The following is a 13,886-nucleotide window of genomic DNA, read 5'->3' as shown; positions in this document are numbered from 1 at the left end:
CCTTACATAAGAATGAAAATCGCTGGATCTACATATAATCATTGGATTCGATTGTTCTGCTTCTTCATCGACGCATACTTTTTCTTTTATCGGCGATTCATAGAAGATTCTGAAATCGATATACAAATCCGTAAGTTGTTTATGTTAAATTTCTTCTTTAATCATTATTTTGTGTTTCTTCGTTTCTTTACTTTCTTAAATTTATGTTTATGTTGAATAAACCCTAAATATGATTGTCATTGATAAATCTGTTGATTTTGGGGTTTTAATTTATGTTTACCTTTACAAATACGATGTTTATGAATAACCCTAAACCCGATGCATGTTGCTGAATTATCTTAATTTATATTGTTTTTTCATTCATTCAACTTTGTATCAAACCCTATTCCCGATTTGGATGCTGAATAACTTTGAATTCTATAATTTTAACTTTTGTATATTAATATTATTTGATTTTTTGATCTGTAATTGTTAATAATTCTGTGATTCTGATTCAACAGTCTATATCCGATTTTGCATATAAAAATGAATTGATTTTGGGGGTTTAACAATTTGTTTTGAATTAATATGTTTATATTGGTTTTTCAACTTTATATTTTCCTTACTTTTTGTGTTATAGAACTACTTATTAAACAGATTGTAATGTGTAATTAGTTTATTTTTTATGCTATCATAATATGATTATATAATTAGTTGTCATAATTTTTTTCCACATTATGTTTATGAAGATAGTTGTTTACAGAAATTTATGTTTGATTGCATAATTTGATTATTTTGTTTGTAACTACGTTGAATGCATAATGATTTATCTGATGTCGTTTGTTTATGTAAACTGTATTTTAGGTATTTACTATGGGTGATAGTTTATCAAGGTATTTTTGTATTCATTTTACTTATTTTGTTGCAATAACCTAAACATGTTTTACTTTATTAACATTTGTTTTTGTATTGTATTCTAATTCAGTTACAGAGCACCCTGGTTCTGTAGGGAAATGAGTCGAGCAGACCAAGTTATTATGGTAGGTGAATAATTTTTTATTGAGTTTTTGTTTAGTTTTTTTCTTTTTATTTTATAAAGTTTACTATAATTTTTTTTAAACCTTTTGAGTATAATTATAATTCGTTTTTCCATTCTATTGTTACATTAGGCCATACCAGATGACGCTGCGTCTAAACTATGGGGTGTTGACAAAGGCCCTACTAATGTTACGATACACACTGAAGATGGCAGTGTCTTTAATGTTTTTTTAAGCGCTTCTAAAGGGAAGATATTTTTTTTTAATGGTTGGTCCAATGTTGTAATACACTTGGGACTAACCAAAGGGTGTTTGGTAGTTTTTAATCCACTAGATCCTACAACTTTTAAATTAACAAGTTTCATTGATGGGGTTAGTCGTGGCTCTTTCTGGACATATATGCTATCTCCGTCATGTAATTTTTATGTAAGATAAACTCATATATTACTTTTTCCTAATGTGTAGAATTATTAATTTATTTATATTAATATTAACCTTTTTTTCTTTCCTTTTGTATCATCCTACAGGACATCCCTCAAAGTACTTTGCCCAAAAGTTACGATTATTCCTCAAATGACGTAACCTCTACTGTAATGATAGACAACAAAACATTTAACGTTTCTATTGTAACATACGACGGTAAAGTCGGTTTTACCGTTGGTATGGACGTAATTGTTAGTCTGTTTCAGTTGGAGGTTGGTTGTTTATTGTTATTTACTAAAGGTTTTGGTCATTTTTTCTATTTAAAAGTTTTTGGAAAAAACGGTGTTGAAATCAATTATCCTGATGTAGATGCTGATGAGGTAAATTACATATTGATAGCAATTTATACATTATATATATATGCTAACATGCTAATTGATTACAAATTATATTTATTACTTTTCAGGCTGAAGTTCCACCCTTAGATGCTGAAAACGAACCTGATGAACACATAGATGGTTGTGTTACAACGTTTGTTCGTATGGCTGGTGAAGATTATTTTGTAAGTTTGAATATACTTTTACAAACTCCTTAAAAACAAGTTATCTCATTTTATTTTACTCTATAAAGATATAAAGAATAAAGATATAAAGATAAATAATCATATCTATTGTTAAAGATATTTTTACAACAATGCAGAGAATCCCTGATCCTGTTTCACGCAAGGCTAGACTTGATGAAGGCTTAAAGGATTTGAACATAAGATTTTTGCATATGGATCCTCCACTGCAAATTACCAACGGTACAAGACGTGAAAAAAGACCCAACGGTCGTGGTTATCGATACGCTTTAACCTGTTGGAAGAAGTTCATGAAAGCCGCTCGGATTAAGGTCCGTGACCAGGTTCACTATTCTTTTGATGAAAATGAGCAGGTTTTGAGTGTTGAGAGGGTTGTACCTTACGTTAAGCGTACTAAGTAGTTATATGACAATTACGGCATGTTTTTTGCCTTATCCATTTATTTGGTTTTAACATTGGTTTTGGTTTTCAATTTCAAGGTTTTTTTTTTTTTTTTTTTTATTTTTCATATCTTAACTGTTATGTTATTCACTATATGCCATGTCTTTAAAGTTCAATGTATGTTATTACTATTTTTTAATCTCACTACATTAATGATGTATTTAAAACAATATACAAACTACTTATAAGGATAAAAGAAGCTGATATATTCCAATATTAACTGATTAATGTTTACAAATTATATAGTTTTTATATAACTCACGGTTCAAGTTGTTATAATAACATTACTGTATAATGTATATTTTGTTATTGTGATAATTTAATGTATTCTATATTTTTTTGGTTTTTAAAAAAATATAAAAAAATAAAATTTTAAACATTAAAGTCAAGCATATTTATAAATGATTGATATTGATAGAATACCTTATTATTTTAACCATTTAACATGATTTAAAATAACCACGATCCTATTCATGATTTTATCAACTTACTTTCTGCACATAGATTATATTGTTGTTATTTCTAGATTGTAGAATATTGTATGTTTTTCATTTTCATCTGTAAACCTGCATTTTAGTTTGTACCTGTTATATTATAAACTTTTTAATTTTAATATAACATTTAATTAGCATAAAGAAAGTATTAATATTCTTTTTAACAATAGAAAGTCAACTTTCTCTTAATTGCTTGAACAAAGTCGAAAATTTTTACTTTAGTAAATGTTTAGTTAATTATGGAAACTGTTGAATCATAATAATTTATAAAAATGTAATTTTTTTTTATTTTAGTAAAGTTTATCAATTATAATTAAGATAAATAAATAATATTGCTACCATAATTAAGTGACCATTTTATTATATAAATTAGTTTCATTTGTTATTATTCATACACATCACAACTACTGAAGCTGTCTCTTTCGATATACATATCTTCTGGTATGAGTTTTGAATTTGTAATGTCTTTGATGTAGTTATTTTTAAGTTGTTTTAGTCATCAGCATACATAGGATGTTTTCATGTTCTTTTCTTCAATTATTGTTCTATATCATCATCAACTAACATATTTTAACTGTTTTTTTATTTATTTTAGAGATGGAACAGGCTGCTGTCACACTTTTGAATAATGTTGATCTTAATGTTGATGATTACACCATCAGAATCCGCATTGTCAGGCTATGGACAAGACCTACTTTCAATAATCCTAGAAAGATTTATTGCTACGACATGATATTCATGGACCAGGAGGTTTTTTTTAGACCAACTCATACTTTTGTTTGAATAAAAAATATTTAGTTTCAGATTATCATTACTTATAAAACTGTTTTTTTTTTCAGGGTACGAAAATGCAGGCCTTTGTTTTACAGAAAAACACTACTGGTTATGAACATTTGCTGAAAGAAAATCAATGTTTAACCATTCGTAACCCTTCGATGGGTGAAAATCGTCAAAAAGTCAAATATGTTCATACTTCGTTCAAGATCAATCTAAATCCCAACACTACTGTCCAAGAATGCAATGAGCCTGTTGGTGCTGAATGGGGATTTGACTTTTCTCCATTTGATTCTATTGTGGATGACCCTCTAGATGATAGCAAGTCTTTCAAAAGCCCTATTGGTAAATTATTTTTAATTTTTCTTAATTTTTAATAAATTTAATATTATATATCTTATGTAATATTAATTTCATTATTCTGTGATGTTTAGATGTTATCGGTTTTGTTGTCAGGTGTCTTCCGTCAGATGATAAGAGTGATAATAATAACGGCAAAGACGAGAAGAAGACAACCTTTATTTTGGAAGATTTGCAGTACATCCTTATATATATATACATATACCTTATATTACTTATATATTTCTCCCGTTTTTTATATATTTTACAACTATCAAGTTAATTCTTTACTTTTTGTTTTTTAGACACCATCAGATTTACGTCACGTTATGGGGTTGTTATGCTGATCAGATTTTGGATTTTGAGAAAAACAATAAGGACGAAAAGAATGTTGTGGTTGTTGTTCAGTTTGGGAAGTACAGATTTTGGGGAGGTATATTCTATACCTACATTCAGACTTTTCATTAAACTACATATTGATTTTTATACAACTTTGACTTTTATTTTTATGTTGTAATAATGAAACAGGTAATATGTATGTCTCAAATTTGTATAATGTAACTCGAGTCTTGATAAACTCTGAGGTGAAAGAGATAATGGATTTCAAGAAAAGGTTTGCAATCGTATTACATTTTTTTATAGTTTTACTTTTAATATGTATTACTTTCAATAATGTTCTAAATAATTATTTTGACATTTTTTTATTAGATTTATCGAGAGACTTTCTCCCGAGATTTCTTCCAGTTATTCTGGCTTAAGTTCTCCTGTTGTGAAGACTGTCACTGAAGAGTTCCTATCTGACTTGACGTTTTATCCCATTGGGTCGTTAAACTCAATAGATACGGTAACACCGATATAAATATCTTTAATATTTATTCTTTTATCTATTTTTTTATACATTATCTATATCTTAAACACAGACGAGGTTTGTTGTCATTGTTGGCACTATCAAGAGTTTTGCATCGAACAATGAGTGGTTTTACAACGCCTGCACAACCTGCAACAAAAAGGTTTCAACAACTACTGTTGTTAAACAGAAGCAGGATGGTACTGATGGTGTTGAAGAGGTCACTGTCTTGGAATGCAAGACTGATGTTTGTAATACAAAGAACGTTTCATCAGTTCCAAGGTAAATCTTATCCATGTTAAGTTTTTTTTTCAAGATAATTAAATATCATTAATATATTTTGCAGAATTAGGCTTTATATACGTGTGCAAGATTGTACTGGTATTGTTAGCCTGACATTGTTCGAGCGTGAGGTGACAAAGCTTTTGAAGGTTAATGCTAATCAGCTTTTAGACAACAACATTGAAGTACGTAATAAAAATTTCCTTTTTTATCATATTTTTTCGTTAGTATACAACATACAACAGTAAAGTATATTTTCTTTTTCAACAGTTAGCAAACGAAGGAAGTTTTCCAAATGAGCTTAATTCTTTACTAAATATGAAGTTTGCGTTCAAGATTGCTATTTCTTCTTTTAACATTACCAAAAAGTCTGATGGCTACTCAGTCTCCAAGATGACTAATAACCCTGTCGTTTTATCGGAGCTTGATAAACATTTTGACACTATTCAGGTATATTTTTTCTAATTTACCTTTGTACTATTATTACAAGTTGTCAATAATTTTTGTGTATTAATTATTATCATTTTTTGGTTATTTTTTTTATACAAATTCAGCCTATTGATGAAGAAGCCTTCAGTGTCGAACCATCTGATTCAAATCGTACTGAAGATTTGCCTGTTAAGGTTTACTATACTATACCTTATGTTTCAATTAATTCTTACTCATTACCTGTTAAATAAATTAATATTTTTAACTCATCCCTACTTATTTATTTATTTTCTTTTTATAGGATTCCATATCCCAAACGGGAGACGATGTAACCCCTAGCTCGAATGTTTTTAAAGTTGGCTTTACAACATCGTTTGATCAGAAGGATGCTGACTTGGATACGAACAGCGAACGTGACTTGAAGCGCAATTTGGATACCGTGTATGACGTGGATGTTGTTTCTTCCCAGTCTTCATCAAAGATGCGTAAAGACGGTGGTGTCGATGAAGTTATTCTGATTCCAAATAAAGAAGCTTAGTAATCTATAATTCAAACATTTGATATCATTGTTTGTTTTGTTTTCATTTTTTTGGATATTTTTGTTGGGATTTTTTTGGATTTTGACAATGATTTGACTATTGTGGTTAATTTATATGAACGTGATTGTTTCGTGGTTTAGTTGTTTATTTCTGGTTACAATTTTATTTTTGCTAATTGTTGTTAATTATACTTATTTTTCTTATATATATTTTTACGATACTTTATTGTTTGATGTTATATATCCATTATTTTTAAGTCTAATAATGTTTTTAACCCGATTATATTATTAATAAAAAAGAAGAATAATATTTTTATTAAAGTTCTAATGTATGAATGCTGCCATATAAACCAAATTTATATACGATGCATTTAAAGCATAATTTTTATATTAAAGTTTTTGTTTTGGTAAGTTATTTACATATGGTAACTTGATTCGGTTTTATATATATTATTTCCAAAAAAAAATTTAAATTGTTGACTTTCCAAAATGAAGAATATTAATATCATTAAATATTAACATTAATAACGTTTCCTTAAAAAAGAATTTTTACATCATATAAATCTCTTCATCTCATTTCAAGTCATTTCTACTATTTTGTGCTATGAGTACATCCCTTTCACTCCAATGGTATTTTAATTCAATTTGAACAAACGATAAGTTTGATATTCCAAAAGCTTATTCCGCAATGTATAAACGGTCAAAGCATGATTCCAATACTTCCCGAAACCAATCAAACCAGGGAAACACTTCAGGTTTTCTTATTTGATTTATCTTTAACATTCCTTTGTTTGTTTATGTTTATTAATGATTTTTATTATAGTGTAATTCATTTTATTTACTTCAATGATAGGCATTTCAAGTAAATGCAAGCGTATATCTTCATTTATCTCCAGTAATGAAGTTAACATAAACAACTCAACAGGTAACACTTTTTTGATTAATGTCATGTTTGTCTACTTTGTATAACTAGAATAACTATATCGATATGATTTATTTATGTTATGTTTCTCTAATTTAGATGTTGCGGCTATTACCTCAAGAAGTCCTTTCTCAGACATTACCAATGGTATGGAACTTCTCTCATTTCTACTATTTTGTGCTATGATTTATGTTATGTTTCTTTAATTTAGATGTTGCCGCTATTACCTCAAGAAGTCCTTTCTCAGACATTACCAATGGTATGGAACTTCTCTCATTTACTAACTTATTTTCTTATTCTTCAACATTTATTTACCAATGTATATCGATTTTATGTTATTCAATTCATGTGAATGTACAAAACATGTAATAAATATTAAATATAAGCTAAAAAATAAAAGTACAACACATGATATATATATATATATATATATATATATATATATATATATATATATATATATATATAAATACGGTTACATAGTAGCTGTCCAAACTACATAAAGATCGTAACTTACGCTACCTTACTTTTAACACATACATAAAGATCACACATGTTAACAAAAACTTTACAACTTTTAACACCACATAACTTACGCTATCTTACTTCATTAGCCAAAAGAACAATATGTTATTCTTCTACAGTCGTTCCAACTTTCAGACATTACCACTAGCCGAAAACATTGGCAAGGAACAAAACACCAATATGTGGAAAGTACTGGAACTTGCAATGATCACCATCTTTTATGTTGTTATCCTTAAGCCATTTCGCCCATCCTTTGACAACGTACTTGATACTGTTTTTATTTGGCTCCGCCCTAACATCATGTTTTGTCTCGACATTCTCCCTGTTGACGATCTTAACTTTCAATGTTTCGTCAACTCCTGTTATCCGTGCTACCTCAACTGGTATGCGCTTCAAGTTTCAAAACATATTACCAATTTCCAATATTAATGTCAAATATTTTAAAAAATACCAAACTTATTCAAATTATGTAAACATATTAGAAATGTACGAACATATAATTTAGTATCAACTTACAAACCGTTTGGTGTATGGGACAATGAATATCAGCGGACCAGTTTCATCGTCATCATCATCAAACTCTTCTGAATCAGCCAAAGACTCTTCAGAATCCGATATAACCACAACATTGTTCTCTACTCCGGCCATGCTAAGAAACAGTTAAAAGGTTGACATATTTTAAAGGAAACATAAACTCATAACATATAATCCAATCATTTGTATTTAGTTAAAAGTATTGTTAATTTTCTAACTTTCATTATCTTCACACACTTTAAAGTCATTATAAGTAAAATCCTAACAACCTTTGTTCTTACATTTCATCTTACCCAATAACATAACAGGGTAAAGTTCTTGTACAAATAATCTTAACATACTAAACATACAAATTGAAGGAAAACTCAAAAAGACAAGGTGGCATTTTTGTAATTATCAATAACTATCAAAGTTACTCTACAAATACCTCTAAAAAAACCTAACCACTCCCCCCACCCCCAAAAAAACCTAAACCCCCCCCCACCCCCCAAAAACCTAAAAAAAAACCTAACCCCCCCACCCCCCCAAAAAAAACCTAAAAAAAACCTAACCCCCCCCCCCACACACACAAATTATTTTATTTTATTTTTTTAACATTTTTTATTAAAAAATCGCTACTTTTAGTAGCAGCAAAAAAAAAAAAATTTTTTTTTTTTGCTAACGAAATGTAGCGATTTTTTAATATAAAATGTTAAAAAAAAATTGTGTTTTTTTAGGTATTTTTGGTTGTAACTTTGATAGTTGGTGGTAATTACAAAAATGCCACCTTGTCTTTTTGGGTTTTCCTTCAATTTGTATGTTTAGTATGTTAAGATTATTTGTATTTGATCTTTTGCCTAACATAACAATTACTCCTAACAAACATTCTTATTACATTTCTTTTTACCCCCTAAACCCATATCCGAGAACAACTTAACTTCACTACCTAATCATATAAAACTCCTACTTATTATTTGTCTTTTTAATTTTAAAAAATGATTCTTTTGTTAACTGCAACATTTTTCATATAGACATTTATTCAAACACCTGGTGTGCATTGTATTCTTTATGTCTTATTGCATGTCATTATATTCAAATCACAACCTAAATCAGTTATTTTCATAGCAGAATACAGGTATGCACCAAATACACTTACAACATCATGTATGTTAACTAAATCAATGAAAACAAAATTGTCAATGAAACAAGTTCCGTTTACCTTCTGCTATCCAGATTTGGTAGTTTATCAAATAAATCGAATCCGATAATTACAGATGAACATCAACATTGAATTTAAAGGATTTATGTTACCTGATTTTCGTAGACTTGGGAACCGTATAATGCACAATTTCAGAATGCAGATGTTAGCCGGAAGTTTTCAACCCTTAATGAAAGTAAATGAAAGTATAAGATTTTTTAATGATATATACACAAATCATGATGAGGTCGACGTAGAAGCAATTAGTAAATGTTGACTAATTTTTATGCATATCAGTATGTCATATTTGAGCACAAGGTTCCATGCATTGAGAATCATTTTTAGCCATATATTTATATCTATTTCTGCATTTTTCTATTTTATATATTAATATCTTTTTTTAATTTTTTATATACCTATTGTGGCATCAATTATTAGAAGGTAATAATTTTTTGTTTACCATGATAACATATATCAAGTATGATAACATTTTTATACAATCTTTAAATATTAACAAAGTTTTATTTATACTTATTGATTGATATACTAATTCTCTTAATACAACTAATCGTATTATATTGTTTCATTTGTTTTACATGTTACTACAGTTTTAACTCCGGCAATTACACAAGACGTGTGCAGAGAGAGGCGTAAGCAACGGAAATTGTATTTGGATAGTAAAAGATCTAATGTATCAAACGTGTTACCGCTTTCTAAGAAAATTGAATCGTCGACATCTAATTTGTCTTCCACTTTATTCCGCACTCCAACTACTTCACATCATGCATATACTATTTCGCCAGGTTTATTTATTTAATTTATTTAAAATTTTCATAATTTTTAAATTTGTATACTTAACTATTTGGTAAAACGTATATATGTCTAAAATTATTATATATGTCAAATATGATAACATTTTTACGAAAAATTAAATTATTATAAAATTTCATTGCACCTAATGGATTTTTATATAGTTACTTTTTTTATACAACTAATGCTATTATATTGTTTCTTTGGTGTTATATGCTAATACAGTTTTTACTCCGGTAATTACACAAGACGAGTGCAGAGAGAGGCGTAAACTACGAAAACTGTATTTGGATAGTAAAAGATCTAACGTATCACACGTTTTACTGGGTTCTACGACAAAAGAATCGTCGACTTCTAATTCTTCTTCCATTTTACTACACACTCCGAATACTTCACGACATTCATCTACTATTTCGCCCGGTTTAATTATATATTATCATTAAGCTTTTCAATTTTTTTTTTAATTTGCATACTTAACTATTTTTATACATATTTATGTCTAAAACAATATACTTATTTTTTTTTATTTTATCAGTTGTTTTCACGCAAAGTTATCAAAGTTACACTAAAGAGAGACGTAGATTAAGGAGACTTTATCTAGATAGTAAAAAATCTCCTATCTTACAAGGCAAATCCAGGGCTATGAACAGTTTACAATCTTCTTCTATTACAAGGTCCTTTCAATGTAACACACAAAATGGTAATTTTATACATTTGTTAATATTTACAAGTAATATTATATCCGATTTTCTAAATTGATATTTTGTCTAGGTGATTACCCATCTGCTTCAAACAACCAATCACTTTCAACAAGTGTCCGTCGCTTTTCTATTTCTCCAAACATAACAACAATGAATACAACTCCTATTTTACGCAAAACGTCTCCAAAGCTATCTACTGGTAAATCTAAGTTATTAGGCAGACAAAGAATTACATCTCCTATTCCAATGGTTGATTTGACTACAGATGCAACGTTAGATGTAGATCCTTACAAAGGTGTTTCACCAGGTAGTCGCTTCATTTACATATTGTCGACATTATTTTGTATACCATTTTTTTATTTTTAAATACATCGCTTAATTTCATTTATTTTTATTTCCTGCTAATCTACAGATTACTTAGATCATGGGGACCAGTGTATTACGTGTCAAGTATGCAATGCAAAGTTTTGGGAAGTAGAAACGGCGAGAGGCAGAACCAATAATCGGAAGACAAGTTATTTTTTATGTTGTGGATATGCTAAAGTAGAGCTACCCGATTATAAAGATGCGCATCCAAATTATCAGAAACTGTTTACGTCTTTGGATAATGAAAGCAAGCATTTTTTGAAAAACATTCGCCGTTATAATTCTATGTTCGCTTTCACATCTATGGGTGGTAAGGTCGATCCGACTGTTAATAGAGGTAATGGCCCATTTTGCTACAGGATTAGCGGTGAAAACTATCATAGTATTGGAAGTCTGTTGCCGGAGAATGGCAATAAACCAAAGTTTTGCCAGCTATACATATACGATACAGAGAACGAAGTTTCGAACCGAGATTCTATATTTAGGTAAGTATCTTACAGTATAATTTGATTCAATTGTTTCTGAATTAATAATTAATATTTCATTTTTAAAAATTTTGTCAAAACAGTCGATCTAAGGAGTCGGATACATCATCTTCTGCTTCAGTTGATCGTCACTTGATCCAACATATCAAGTCTGTGTTAGACTCCGATAATGTATTGGTTAAAGTTTACAGGATGGTTAGAGATTGTTTTCATGACGATCCGCAGCTTACTCTTAAGGTACGTCTTATTGGAAGAAGGGACAAGGATGGTCGAATGTATAACTTACCAACATGTGGCGAGGTTGCTGCTCTAATTGTTGGAGATGTTGAAAACGCATTTGAGAACAGAGACATTGTTGTTGAAACTAAATCGGGGACTCTTCAACGAATTAGTGAATTACATCCTTCTTACCTTGCTCTTCAATACCCAATTCTCTTCCCGTATGGAGATGATGGTTACAGAGTTGACATCCCTCATAGAGGTGTCGTAGATGTAACCAACAAGAAGCGTCCAAATTGTACGATGAGAGAGTTCTTTTCGTATCGTATTCAAGATAGAGTAAACCAATTTTCTCTGATTCTAAATTCAAGGAGACTTTTCCAACAATTTTTGGTTGATGCTTATACGATGATTGAGAGCGAGAGACTAAACTACATACGTTTTCAACAAAAAAATCTAAGATCTGATACCTATGAAAGTCTCCGGAAATTGAGAAATAATGGTCAGCAAGATATATCTAATGTTGGTACACCTCTTATATTGCCTTCTTCGTTTACCGGTGGAGCTAGATATATGATGCAAAACTATTTAGATGCAATGGCTTTATGTAAATGGTTTGGTTATCCTGATTTTTTTATAACCATTACATGCAATCCCAAGTGGCCAGAGGTAAAACGGTATCTTAAAGACACCACTCTGAATCCAGAAGATAGGCCTGATATCCTGTCAAGGTTGTTTAAATTCAAACTGGATGCAATTTGTAAAGATTTAAAGGAATGTCATATGTTTGGAAAAGCAGCAGCAAGTACGTATTGCAATCCTTTATTACAAAATATATTTTTTACATTTGCTTTTATTGATTTTAAATTATTTTTATGCAGTTATTTATACAATTGAGTTTCAAAAACGTGGCTTGCCTCATGCGCATTTGTGCTTATTCATGGAACCAGAAGCTAAAATTCCCACTGTTGACCAAGTTGATCCGTTCATATGTGCAGAAATTCCAAACAGAGATGATGACCCAGAGTTGTATACGCTTGTGAAGGATTTTATGATTCATGGACCGTGTGGTAATGCTAATATGAGCTGCCCATGTATGGTTGATAAACAGTGTTCTAAAGGCTTTCCTAAAAGATTTCAAGATACTACGACAATTGACGCCAGTGGTTTCCCATTATACAGAAGGAGAGATGATGGAAGAACAGTTGTCAAAAACCGGATCGAGTTAGATAATAGAAGTGTTGTACCATACAACAAAAAGTTATTGAAAAAGTATCAGGCACATATAAACGTTGAGTGGTGCAACCAAGCTGGGTCAATTAAATATTTGTTTAAGTATATCAACAAAGGTCCGGATAGAGCAACAGTTGCTGTTTTGCATAGTGACAATCATAATGAACAACATGAAAAAGATGAGATTAAAGAGTATTATGACTGTCGCTATATCTCAGCATGCGAGGCATCATGGAGGATTTTTAGTTACGATGTAAATTACAGATATCCTTCTGTTATGAGGCTTCCATTCCATCTTCCAGGTCTCCAACCGGTTGTATTTGGAGCAGATGAAGACATCAATTATGTTCTTAACAGGCCATCTGTCAAGTGTTCTATGTTTCTGTCTTGGATGGAAAGGAACAAAGACCCTGATGACCATTTGGCGCGTACACTAACTTATGTCCAGTTTCCAACTTGGTATGTATGGAAGACTGAAAACCGTTGTTGGCAACCTCGGAAAAAAGGTAACACAATTGGCAGAATTCATAATGTTGCTCCATCTCTTGGAGAAGCTTATTTTTTAAGAATCTTGCTCAACAAAGTCAAAGGACCTAAGTCATATGACGATATCAAAACTGTTAATGGTCATGTACATGATACATTTCGAGATGCGTGTTTTGCACTTGGTCTTTTAGATGATGACAAAGAGTACATCTAAGCAGTTAAAGAAGCAAATGAAACAGCAACAGCTTCTTACGTACGAAATTTA

At 30.1% G+C, this 13,886-nt stretch overlaps 4 protein-coding genes across 5 annotated transcripts; 3 read left to right on the top strand and 1 right to left on the bottom strand.

Annotated features, from left to right (window-relative positions):
* The first annotated feature begins 902 nt into the window (after positions 1-902).
* On the top strand, positions 903-4,180 carry LOC110925805. Of its 2 annotated transcripts, XM_022169641.2 has the most exons (8): positions 903-1,019; positions 1,149-1,442; positions 1,544-1,819; positions 1,906-2,001; positions 2,139-2,330; positions 3,550-3,704; positions 3,794-4,073; positions 4,163-4,180. In XM_022169641.2, the coding sequence occupies exons 1-6, from the start codon at positions 993-995 to the stop codon at positions 3,577-3,579; spliced, it is 915 nt and encodes a 304-aa protein (XP_022025333.1). In that variant the 5' UTR covers positions 903-992; the 3' UTR covers positions 3,580-3,704; positions 3,794-4,073; positions 4,163-4,180. The 2 variants fall into 2 exon arrangements, with proteins under 2 accessions (XP_022025333.1, XP_022025327.1); XM_022169635.2 differs by lacking the exons at positions 3,550-3,704; positions 3,794-4,073; positions 4,163-4,180 and having other exon boundaries at positions 2,139-2,472.
* On the top strand, positions 3,684-6,163 carry LOC110899075 (replication protein A 70 kDa DNA-binding subunit B-like). The gene is made up of 11 exons (XM_035974979.1): positions 3,684-3,704; positions 3,794-4,073; positions 4,163-4,265; positions 4,373-4,500; positions 4,596-4,680; positions 4,776-4,911; positions 4,988-5,196; positions 5,261-5,381; positions 5,467-5,646; positions 5,751-5,819; positions 5,927-6,163. Exons 1-11 carry the CDS (start codon positions 3,684-3,686, stop codon positions 6,161-6,163), a joined length of 1,569 nt encoding a protein of 522 aa, XP_035830872.1.
* A 1,372-nt stretch (positions 6,164-7,535) lies between these two features.
* Positions 7,536-8,353, bottom strand: LOC118480398. The gene is made up of 2 exons (XM_035975203.1): positions 8,127-8,353; positions 7,536-8,000 (listed from the first exon to the last, which is right to left on the bottom strand). Exons 1-2 carry the CDS (start codon positions 8,256-8,258, stop codon positions 7,755-7,757), a joined length of 378 nt encoding a protein of 125 aa, XP_035831096.1. The 5' UTR covers positions 8,259-8,353; the 3' UTR covers positions 7,536-7,754.
* A 2,629-nt stretch (positions 8,354-10,982) lies between these two features.
* On the top strand, positions 10,983-13,835 carry LOC110870423. Its single transcript, XM_035974978.1, has 4 exons — positions 10,983-11,139; positions 11,245-11,683; positions 11,767-12,707; positions 12,784-13,835. The coding sequence occupies exons 1-4, from the start codon at positions 10,983-10,985 to the stop codon at positions 13,833-13,835; spliced, it is 2,589 nt and encodes an 862-aa protein (XP_035830871.1).
* Positions 13,836-13,886: the final 51 nt, after the last annotated feature.

This window comes from Helianthus annuus, chromosome 7 (genome assembly GCF_002127325.2).
Source record: "Helianthus annuus cultivar XRQ/B chromosome 7, HanXRQr2.0-SUNRISE, whole genome shotgun sequence".
Lineage (NCBI taxonomy): Eukaryota > Viridiplantae > Streptophyta > Magnoliopsida > Asterales > Asteraceae > Helianthus > Helianthus annuus.
The sequence above is the reverse complement of the archived record's forward strand: the minus strand, read 5'-3'. Positions and strand labels throughout refer to the sequence as shown.